The sequence below is a fragment of the Alternaria hordeiaustralica genome, assembly GCF_023758085.1.
Source record: "Alternaria hordeiaustralica strain BMP 2776 chromosome Unknown scaffold_27, whole genome shotgun sequence".
NCBI classification, from domain to species: domain Eukaryota; kingdom Fungi; phylum Ascomycota; class Dothideomycetes; order Pleosporales; family Pleosporaceae; genus Alternaria; species Alternaria hordeiaustralica.
This window is the reverse complement of record NW_026056799.1, coordinates 293691-305654: the sequence shown is the minus strand read 5'-3', so window position 1 is coordinate 305654 and position 11964 is coordinate 293691. Positions and strand designations below refer to the sequence as shown.

At 54.1% G+C, this 11964-nt stretch overlaps 2 protein-coding genes across 2 annotated transcripts; both read left to right on the top strand.

Annotated features, from left to right (window-relative positions):
- Window positions 1–1058: 1058 nt before the first annotated feature.
- Window positions 1059–2645, top strand: J4E84_009299 (uncharacterized protein; the record flags this gene model as incomplete). Its single annotated transcript, XM_049391862.1, has 5 exons — window positions 1059–1552; window positions 1604–1785; window positions 1832–1944; window positions 1998–2411; window positions 2466–2645. 5 exons carry the CDS (start codon window positions 1059–1061, stop codon window positions 2643–2645), a joined length of 1383 nt encoding a protein of 460 aa, XP_049240500.1.
- A 1443-nt stretch (window positions 2646–4088) lies between these two features.
- J4E84_009298 (Type I Iterative PKS) lies at window positions 4089–11952 on the top strand (the record flags this gene model as incomplete). Its single annotated transcript, XM_049391861.1, has 3 exons — window positions 4089–4280; window positions 4332–10736; window positions 10786–11952. 3 exons carry the CDS (start codon window positions 4089–4091, stop codon window positions 11950–11952), a joined length of 7764 nt encoding a protein of 2587 aa, XP_049240499.1.
- Window positions 11953–11964: the final 12 nt, after the last annotated feature.

Below are 11964 nucleotides of genomic sequence, written 5' to 3'. Positions count from 1 at the left end.
GATAGTATGTGCAGGTACTTTGTACAGCACGATGAAGCCCTGAAATAAGGGCGGTATAGAATGCACGCATCAGCTCTGGGGTTGCACGACAGCAAAAGCATTGGTGTTGTTGAGTTATGAAGATGGATGACATGGACATCTTTCACGTGTTGCCGGAGTTGGCCCGCTGACACGTGCCGTCCGAATCGGCGCTAGCGTGTCAAAGGCTTAGTCATTTCCATTCCGTCCCAGCGTTGGAGCTTCCATCATCCTCGCGCACCCATTTCACCCATTTCGCCGACCAACGGCTGTCATCAAGAAAATGGAATTGATCGCACCACTTACGATACCGAAATTTATTAGCGTAATGGTAGAGCCGATAGGTGCTCTCGGCGCCTACAGCGCAGCATGCGGCGGGTTCACCTGAGCGGGGCCTCTGCCACGTCCACAACCAGGGTTTGCAGCGCGTCTATTTATCCTGCATCGACCTGACTCAGGCACATACCTGAACATTCGGCAGGACGGGAGTCACCGAGGCCTCCCGCTGTCAAGATCTTTGTCTCAGATTGCTGGCTTTCCGCCGGGCCGACGCGAGGACGCCTGAAGCAGAGGACAGAACTCTGGGCCTGAGTACAATTTGTTGAATCGGAACTCGGCCTTCCAAAGACGTCTCTCATGACCTCTGCTCGAAAATCATATGCGCGTGAGTGCACGAGGAACCATGCAGCTAGAGGCCCGATTTGTGCGCTGCACGCGCATGCAGGAGACGTACTCCGTATCCTATCTGGTCTCTCGGTGCGCGAGGGTCCTTCCCATTGGGCCCAGCCATACGATGCGGGATGTTCCAGCGTGCAGCCGAGCATTGTCAAGGGCTTTGGGTAGCACCAGTGAAATGCTCCAGATAGCTGACACATCAAGCACTACTCCAAGAACATCGTCCTGCATAACGCCGCCGTGTAAGCAACATGAGCCCGACCAAGCGGAAGTATAATGGGTAGTTTGAACGCAGGACGGGAAGCTTCACTTCACATCATCTTTCTCTTGACAACTGCTTCAAGTGCATACAACAATTAGACAATATGATTGCCGAACACAAATCCACCCTGCTTGAGCTGGCCAAGGAAGTCCAGCAGTTGACCACACAGATCGTCGCCGATTTGACCGAGAAGAAGGTCCCAGAGCCTTCATTCGCCATCGATTCAGACACCATTCCCGAAACTCCGGAGCAGATCAAGTTGCGCGATAGTCTCAATGATGCCGCTCGTGACCTACTCCGTCTTGTCAACGGCCCCAGAAACGATGCACGAACATTCGTGTGCTATCTATATGATTTGGCGGCCTGGCAAGTAGCATGCGAGTTCAACTTCTTTGAGGCTATTCCAGAGAATGGAACAGCTACCACGAAGGAGATTGCCGAGAAGGCCGGCATGGACGAAGACCGCGTCGGTCGCTTCCTCCGTATGCTGTCTTCCGATCGCGTCTTCGAAGAGGTTGAGCCGGACGTGTTTAAGCACACGTCAAGAAGCGTACTTTACTTGAAGGACACGCAGTGGCGCGATGTCATGGCCTACCAGTGAGTTTGACTGATGTTATATAAACGTATCTAACGCTAACTCATTTGCAGATTGGACGAGTTCTTCAGGGCAGCTTCGGAGACCTCGGAGAGCATCAAAGAATCACCAACAGTGACAGATGGCAAGAGAAATGCATTTGTGACGCGACATGGTACCGTTCTCTTCGATTACTACAAGCAAGATCCCAAGCGAGCAGCTCGCTTTGCCAGTGCAATGGCGGGGGTCTCAAGGCGTGAGTCATTGATATCCTCGTACAAGCTCATAACTAAACGACACAGTTGAGAGGCATTTTGACAACCTCAAAGAGAGCTTCCCATGGGACAAGATTAGTGGCCGAAAGGTCATTGATGTTGGAGGTGGAAGCGGCCACATGAGCGTCAATCTTGCTCGGGTATGCGGATACGATGCCGAAGACACTATGCGCGCTTTACTGACTATGCAAAGACCTTCCCCAACCTGGAGCTCATCGTCCAGGACTCATTGACCATGCTGTCATCTGCATCACAAAACGACTTCTCGGATCTCAATGGCCGAGTCACGTTCATGCCACACGACTTCTTCACCAAGCAACCTGTATCGGGTGCAGCGGCGTATCTCCTGCGGTACATCACTCACAACTGGAGTGACGAAGACTGCATCCGCATCTTCAGAGCACTAGTCCCTGCTTTGGAGAAGAGCCCTGCTGGGACGCCGATTCTGATCAACGATGTGGTCATGCCCGCCCTTGGTGAAGCCTCCCGATACACGGACAACCGCATGCGCCAGGTCGATCTCATGATGATGTTGATGCTCGGAGCCAAACAACGGTCGGAGGAACAATTCCGTCGTCTCCTTTCAGATGCCGACCCACGCCTCAAGGTGAGCTTATCAGTGGGCAGTATACAGGTGGCGCGGTACTGACTTGTCTCGCAGATCAAGGCCATTCACGGCAGAGGCAACATGAGTTTGATTGAGGCGTATCTCGATGCTGAGGGCGCTCCCGCAGCGCAAGAATCAGCTGATGTCAAAAGCTCGGTTACTGAGGATGTCGCCGAACAGCTGCAGGGAGAACCATCTCAGGAAAGTACCAAGCGCACTGCGTCTCGCATGTAAGGAGAGTCTCAACGATGTTATTTCCGATGTAGCATTCATTTAATCTAGCCAATCGTTGTGAAGTTGGGAGAAGACGAGTCAGGCCTTGTACTTGCAGATACCTCATTTGGATGAACAACACGTATCTTGCGGCTACCCTTCCCTTCAAAGAATCAACTGCAGGTTGTGAATTCTGCGACTGCTCGTATCGGGGCGTGCCTGCTGTGGCGCTTGCTGCCAAGCGGTTTAGCCTGAAAATGCCCCTCGTCACCATCTGCGCGCGCCGAACCTCAATCCTTCCATCCTCATCCACCCCACGCGTTCAGGCCGACATGGCACCGCAGCCATGTCACCCGACGCGCGCAAAATTTGTTACACGAACAGGAACGAAGCGCGCTACAAGCAGCGGTAACCTTGCTATTCGATGACGGGCATGCACGCGCTCCACTTCGGCTCGTCTATAACGGGGCAGCTCCACACCACTTCGGCTCATTCTGTACTCCCTTGCAGTTACACACAGCTGCAGGATCGCATTCATGGGTGAAATCCTTCGCGTCATCCTAAACGCCATGCATTCTGCAGGCTACACCGCTGCTTCCTGCTCCTTCGGGGCGGCACGCTTGAGGCGTTCGGATGGCTTCCCATTGCCTGGTGAAGTCCCGTGATAGGCTGTTGCCATTGTCACTGATTCCGACGACAAGAACGAAGCTGCTACTCCACCACCGATCTATCTCAGGCCGAAGCTCTCCCGCCACTACCTCTGGTAGCGACCAACAACTAACAGCCACGTAACAGGATAGATCGCGATAGTCTGATCGTTCACCTTACTCAAGCGAACAAGGTCCCAAACAAGTGGCTACGCATGCATGACCTTAGCATAATGTCTGTTCTGGGAATCGAGCGGCAATAGCCTCTACAGCCTTTCCCGATTTGATCAGGATTTGTCAATAACAGGATGGAATTCCGAAAGAGCAGCAACCATTGGGCAGAGAAAACTTGGAATGCAGATATGGACGTCTCTTTGTGTTGTCGACGGATGCGTCTGCGCAATGCTCGTCATGGGGTTCACGACAACCGAGTGCGCGAAGGATGCGCTACTGATATGCCCTGGCCTCGTGTACTGTACGGGGGCGTTCTCGTCTCTGTGCTTGATTACTAGGCAGTTGGTTTACGCACATGTGGTGCGTGGCAGAGAATGCGATTAACACTGTGCAGCTAAGCGTGTCAGGGAGGGCCGCTTTCCGCGACGTACGCAGAACCCCAGTGATCAGTGTGGCTCCTCATCGCCGAACCTCGTCTGGGGGCATCTCGTGTCGATTAACAAGGGCTCTCCTGATCCTACCTTTAGAAGGCTCTTCAATGCCATCTTATCAATGGCCACACTGACGAGCTGCGATTTGCTTCAACATCTTCTTGTGCCAAGTCATCAATAAAGTTCAACACTATTCATGACCTCTGACGACAATGGCGTATGAAGATACCAAGCCGATGCCCATTGCCATTGTGGGCTTTGGCTGCCGCTTTCCAGGCGACGTTACAAACGGTGAGAAGCTATGGCAGATGCTGGTCGAGAAGAAATCGGCTCGCACCGAGGTACCTCCAGACCGCTTCAACGTTGATGCATTCTACAACCCCGATGGGGATCGTTTCGGGACGGTAAGCCTACGCCATCTACCGTACGGACCGCTCCGCTGACCCAGACCTAAGTGCAACAACCGCGGCGGGCATTATCTCGCTGAAGATGTCTCGCTTTTCGATGCGCCGTTCTTCTCGATATCGCCAGCTGAGGCCATGGCCATGGACCCCATGCAGCGGTTACTGCTCGAGGTGACATACGAGGCATTAGAGAATTCAGGGACGCCACTAGCTCGAGTGTCCGGATCCCAGACTTCATGTTATGTCGGTTGCTTCACAAAAGACTACGAGGAGATGCAACGGCGAGACATGGAGCTAGCACCCAAGTATCAGTCAACTGGGGCTTCGCAAACGATGCTTTCGAACCGCCTGAGCTACTTCTTCAACCTGAAGGGGCCGAGTGTGAGCATAGACACAGCCTGCAGCAGTGGACTCGTTGCTGTGCATCTGGCGTGCCAAAGCCTGCGCAGTGGTGAAAGCTCCATGGCGATTGCAGGAGGAAGCAACCTCATACTGAGTCCTGACATTCAAATCGAGATGAGCGACATGCACTTCCTGAGCCCAGACTCGATCTCGCACGCCTTCGATGATCGAGCCAATGGCTATGCGCGAGGAGAAGGTGTTGGCGCAATCATACTGAAGCCACTAGATCTGGCTATACGCGACAACGACCCCATTCGAGCCATCATTCGCGGTACGGCTGCCAGTTCGGACGGACGAACGCCTGGCATCACGATGCCTTCGAAAGACGCGCAGGTCAACCTTATACGCTCCGCATATCGTGCGGCAGGGATCGACGTAAGCGAGACGGGATACTTTGAGGCGCACGGCACAGGAACGGCTGCGGGTGATCCTATAGAAAGTGGAGCAATTGGCGAGGTGTTTGCCACGAGCCGTCCCCACCGCATCGCTGCGACAAGCGAGGAAGTCGTTCCTCTCTCCATTGGCTCGGTCAAGACAAATATGGGCCATTTGGAGGGAGCTAGCGGCATCGCTGGACTTATCAAGGCCATGCTAAGCGTCGAGAAGGGTACGATCGCACCAAATCTCTGGTTTGAACGGGGCAACCCAGCGATCGACTTCGAAGGATGGCGGGTCGAAGTGCCCACAGAGCCTAAAGAGTGGCCCCTTGACGGTCTGCGGCGCGCAAGCGTGAACTCCTTCGGCTACGGTGGAACCAATGCGCACGTCATTCTTGACGATGCACATCACTTTCTTCAACGGTATCATCGCTCGGCTCGTCACAGAAGGAACGACTCGGGTTTTGTCAGCCCTATGAGTGACGAATCTTTTAGCAACACACCTAGATCACGCCTCTTCCTCCAGTCCGCCAACGATGAGCGGAGTCTCGTCCAGATGGGCCAGGACTTGTCGAAACATCTTCAACGCCAGGATGTCTTCAACGAGGAGCAGCTACTTGATAATCTGGCGTACACGTTGTGCGAACGTCGATCACAACTTTCCTATTGCGCCGCGATTGTTGCGACGGACAAGTCCGATCTGCAAACCAGATTGCAGCAAGTACAACCAAGCTCTGCTAGTGGCGCAGTGCCACCACGGATAGGCTTCATATTCACTGGACAAGGTGCTCAGTGGTGGGGTATGGGCAGAGAGCTACTCCACTACCCAGTCTTCCGGAAGAGCCTACAACGATGCGAGTCTGTCGTGACCGGATTAGGTGCAGAGTGGTTACTAATGGAAGAGTTATCGAAAGACAGATCCACCTCCCGGGTCAACGAAGCAACGTTTAGCCAGCCACTTTGCACTGCTCTGCAGATAGCGCTGGTGGATCTGCTCGCATCGTGGAACATTTGTCCGCAGCGTGTAGTCGGCCACTCTAGTGGGGAGATTGCTGCTGCATATGCCACCGGTGCTCTGAGCCTCGAGTCGGCGATGACTGTCGCATACTTTCGAGGCTTGTTGTCGCCGAAAGTCAAGAGTATGGGTTTTGAGGGACGCATGATGGCGGTTGGCCTATCCGAAGATGATGCGAAGACCGAGATTGCGGAGTTGGCTGATGGCCTCGGTAAATCTGTTGTAGCTTGTGTGAACAGTCCGCGCGGCGTCACCATCTCTGGCGATGTTGCTGCCATTGAGAACTTGCAGAAGGCCCTGGGAACCAAAGGCGTCTTTGCGCAACTGCTTCAAGTCGATACTGCGTATCATTCTCATCACATGCAGGCAATCGCGGAGGAGTATCTTGCCCGTCTTCAAGAGACAAAGGTTGCGACAATCAAGACCAATGGGCGGATAACGATGTACTCTTCCGTGACGGAAGACGTGATCAATCCAGACCAACTCGGTGCCGAGTACTGGGTATCGAACCTCGTCGGCAGCGTCCGCTTCTCTGGAGCGTTGACCAAGCTGTGTACCTCGGACTCACAGGATGGCAAGAATGTTGTAGACATGTTGCTGGAGGTTGGACCACATGCCTTGTTCAAACTTCCAGTCAAGGAGATTCTCGACGCTACATTCGATCAAAAACCGCAGATACAGTATATTTCCACTCTCATCCGCAACAAACCCGCAGATATTACCGCACTCGAAGCGGCCGGCCAACTATTCGCCCACCGATATCCGATCGATCTGCACGCCATCAATTTCCCGACCGAACCCAAGCAGCCACTATCCGTGCTCACCGATCTGCCCCAATATCCCTGGAACCACACCCGCCGCTACTGGTGGGAGTCGCGCCTTAGCCGAGACTACCGTTTCCGACAGTTTGGTAGGACCGATATCTTGGGCGCACCGGTCAACGACTGGAACCCAATGGAGCCCAGGTTCCGCAACTTTATGCGCCTGCGCGAGCAGCCGTGGCTGCGGGATCATGTCGTTCAGGGTGATGTGCTGTTCCCCGCGTGTGGGTATCTGTGCATGGCTATTGAGGCGTGTCGGCAGATGTGCAGGATCTCACCGTCTACCTTCCTGCCGCAGGGTGTTCGTAGTGCGGCTGAATATCGACTTCGAGAGGTCAATATTTCGCGAGCGCTCGTTGTACCGGAGGCTGATGAGGGGGCTGAGACTTGTTTGTCGATGAAATGCAACGCCAGCCCAGATGGGTCATCTTCGGAGGTCTGGCATGACTTTCGCATCTTCTCCTACACTGCAGATGGAGGTTGGGTTGAGAACTGCCGTGGCTTAGTCTCGGTATCGGGCCAAACTACCTCGGACGAGCAACTCATTCAGGACTGCGCCAGTGATTGGAACACTTCATCCTTGGTTGACGCAGATAAGATGGATGTGGAATCATTTTACCACAGTGTCGACGCCATTGGCCTTACGTACGGACCGATGTTCCAGGGTCTCAAGGAGATTAGCGTCGACCGTCGGATGCCTGGCAAAGCTGCCGGAGTGATTGAGGTCACTGACACCAAGTCTGTCAATCCGAAAGGATATGAGTATGACCGGTTGCTTCATCCTGCTACTTTGGACACTTTCTTGCAGCTAGGCCTGGCTGCGCTGGGTGGTCCTGAGCTCGGGCAATTGAAGGGCGCCATGGTACCTACGTATATCGAAGAGATCTCCATTTCCACCGATACAGCAGCTCAAATTGGTGATCATCTCAACGTTGTAGCGAATGCTCAACGTTGCGGCGCACGACAAGCTACTGGTGACATATTCGCGTTGGACCCGATTACTTTGAAGCCAGTTGTTCTCATGGACGGCTTCAAGTTCGTCGCCATCAATACGAACACCACATTTGGCGAGCAAGCGTCACCGCCAAAACACTGTTATAAGGCGGTGTGGGAGCCAGATGTTGAACTCATCGACCGTGAGCATCTCAATCGCGAACTGCAAGCAGCACCGAAACCAGATAACCGTCCGAAGACTGTCAGAGAGCTGGAGCTACTTTCTTACTACTTCATCGACAGGGCACTGCAAGAAGTCAGCGCAAACGAGGAGTCCACAATGTTGCCACACCATCAAAAGTTCTGTCGCAACCTATGCGAGCTGCGCGATGCGGTGCTAGCGAAGACGCATCCTCAACAGACAGATGAGTGGCAACAGCTACACAGTCCGGAAGTTGCATCGAAGCTTGAGGCCATGGTAGAACACTACCGCAATCATGAGACAGCTTACGATGGCAAGCTTCTTGTGCGAGTCGGTGAGGCCCTGCCAGCCGTCTTCCGACAAGAAGTTGAGCCACTCGCCCTCATGACCCACGAGAACTTGCTTGAAGACTACTACACTACCGCCGTTGGCATGCCAAACACATATGCTCAAATCTCACGCTTTACTACGATGCTCTCACACAAGTATCCCAACCTGGATTATCTCGAGATTGGCGCCGGCACCGGTGGTGCGACAGTTCCAACGCTGAAAGGCTTGAGCGGCTGCGAAGACCTCCACACATACCCTCGCTTGAAGTCGTACACGTACACGGACATCTCATCCTACTTCTTCCAGCGCGCCGCGGAGAAGTTTGAAGACTTTGCACAATTCATGAACTTCAAGAAGCTGGATGTTGAGCACGATCCAGAGACGCAAGATTTCAAGCCAGCTTCTTACGACGTCATTGTTGCTGCGAACGTGCTCCACGCCACATCAGACATGCACCGTACCATGACGCATGCGCGGAAGCTTCTTCGACCAGGAGGTAGACTCATACTTCTTGAGATGACCAATCGACTACTTGCTGCTTCAGTCATCTTCGGCACCTTACCAGGGTGGTGGAATGCGTCCGAAGAATGGCGAACTGGCGGGCCTCTGCTCACTGAGAGTCAATGGGAGAGCTTGCTGCGATCTACGGGCTTCAGTACTCTTCAAGCAAGTAGTCCAGACGTTTTGGACCCGCTCGAGGAGGGTACAAGGCTGATGATTGCGACTGCTGTTGAAGCAAAGCCGACCCTATCGAACGGTGTGATTACCCCGCCAGAAAGACCGCGCTTCGTTATCTTGTGCGCAGATTCACGCATCCGGATGAGCAGATTGGACATGCCATTGGCTCTCAAGAGCAGACTGGAGAAGGCCGGCTTCCAAGCACAGCTCGCGACGCTCTCCAAGCTTGGCCAACAAGGCCTCGCTCGTACCATCTGCGTCAGCTTTGTCGAGCTTGAAGAGCCCTTACTCGCCGATCCCACTTCAGAAGACATGAAAACCCTCCAACACATCGCCGATGCATCGGCGGATCTGATCTGGGTCACAAGAGGCGCGGCGTCTTCGGATGTTGAACGTCCTGAACTGGCCGTATTCCAAGGCCTTGCGCGTACGTTACGAGCTGAGCATGAGGGCTTCAAGTGTATTACAGTCGATTTGGATGCCAGGACGAACCTGCCTGCCCTGAAGGTCGCCGAGATGCTTCTCGGCATCTATGAGAAGCAGCTCAATACTGAGAAGAGCGCTACTCTGGTCGACAGCGAATTTGTTGAGCAGGACGGCATTCTTCACATCAAGCGTGCGATTGAAGATGAGAAGTCGAATGAGTTTCTGGTTGGTCGGACTGATGCGACGGCTTTGCGGCCGCAGATGGAGAACGTAATCCAGGAGGGTCGCCCGCTGAAGCTCAGCAATGTCAACAAAAGCACATCGGGCGTGGCCGTATTCGAAGAGGACCTGGTTTTTGCACAACCCATCCAAGCCGACGAAATAGAAATTGAGGTTCGCGCTACGAGTCTCAGCTCCAGCGACATCGAGATGCTGGATGGAGATGACTACGATGGCAAGCTTGGCCAAGAGTGTGCGGGTGTCATCACAAAGCTTGGCCATGCAGTGTTGGACCTTTCGGTTGGCGATCGAGTGGTAGCATGGTATCCAGGCACGTTCGCCACCCAAGTGCGCGTGCCAGCAGCCTTTGCGCACACGATTCCCGATGGCATGGCTTCTGAAGTCGCGGCTACATTGCCCCAGGCGCACGCGACTGCTCACTATGCGCTCAATCACGTCGCGCATCTACGATCCGGTGAAACCGTTCTCATCCACGAGGCCGCACACCCCGTAGGCCAAGCTAGCATCGAGACGGCCTCGAAGGCGGGCGCAAAGATCTTTACTACCGTGCGATCCGACGAAGAGAAGAGCTACCTTGCCGAGACCTATGGCCTTGAGAAAACCCGTATCTTTTCCAGCCTCGATCTCAAGTTTGTCACTACGCTTCGGCGCGCGACCAAAGGCCGCGGTCTTGATGTTATTCTGAACACCCTGACTGGCGAGGCATTGCAAGCGACGTTTAGCTGCATCGCGCCTTTTGGCAGATTCGTAAACCTCAATGCACCAGGGACTGGACGACTGGAAATGGCACCGTTTGGCCGCAACGCATCTTTCTCCTCAGTCGATATGGCGTTGCTGTATACGCAGAAGCCTAAGCTTGCGAGTCGAGCATTTCATGAGGCTATGAGCGCTGCCACCGAGATGAAGACACTCGAACCTAGCGCTGTGGAGGTTTTACCTTGGTCCAAGCTGAATGAGGCTTTTAAGATGTTGCAAGATGCGAGTCACGACAAGCAGATGGTCATGGTACCGCAGGCTAACGACCAGGTTCTTGTACGTCACCATCTATATTGATGTCGAAGATGCGACTAACAAACTTCAGGTTGCTCAAAGACCACCACCCGCTACCTCTTTCGACCCATCAGCTTCCTACCTCCTCGCTGGCGGTCTTGGCGGTCTCGGACGAAGCATCTCGCAATGGCTCGTCACCCACGGCGCAAAACACCTCATATTCATTTCCCGCTTCGGCGCAGTATCAGAAGAAGCCCAAGCATTCCTCGCATCCCTTCACGCCTCGGGCGTCCGCACTGCCATTCTGAAGTGTGACGTATCCGACGCACTCGAGCTTTCCAACCTTCTTTCCGAAACCCTGCGCTCCTTCCCACCCATCAAGGGTGTAATACAAGGCGCGATGACCCTCAACGACTCCCTCTTCAGCACAATGACATCGCATCAATGGACTTCGACTATCCTCCCCAAGGTCCACGGCTCAAAGAACCTCCACGAGACCACCTTATCCCAACCACTCGATTTCTTCGTTCTCCTCTCTTCCCTCCACTCCTTCATCGGTAACCCCGGTCAAGCCAACTACGCCGCAGGCTGCGCCTACCAAGTCGCACTAGCCAGATACCGCAATGCGCTCGGTCTGCCCGCTACAGCCATTGATCTAGGTATCGTCGGCGACGTGGGCTATGTCGTTGAGAAGAAGGTTCAAGGCCGCAAAGTGCAGGTCCAGGAGTTCAAACACATCCAGGAGAAGGAGATGTTGGCGCTCATCGAACTGGGTATTCGCGAACCGATGATGGGACATGTCGTCACGGGCCTCGACTCTGACCTCGATATTAGCAGCTTGGATGATGGAGAAGCGCCGTTCTTCGCACGAGATCCCGTGTTGAGTCACTTGCCGTACCTGCGCCCGCATCTCAAGATCGATGCGCCTGCGACAACGTCAGTTGACGGTACGACGACAACATCGCTATCGCTCGCCGCGCAGCTCTCTTCCTGTACATCTGCGGAGGCAGCGAAGGAGTTCATCACCGCAGCGCTGCTCAAGAAGCTGTCGCGCAGTCTGATGATGGATGTATCGGACCTTGATGCTACGCGTTCGATGAGCAGCTACGGAACAGACTCATTGGTGGCTGTTGAGATCAAGAACTGGATTCAGAGGGAGACGAAGGCTACGGTTAGTGTGTTTGAGATTTTGCAGAGTGCGAGTATTGGGGGGTTGGTGGATGGGGTTGTGGGGAAGTTGGGGTTGGGTGGGGTGTAGGTTGTGGTGGTG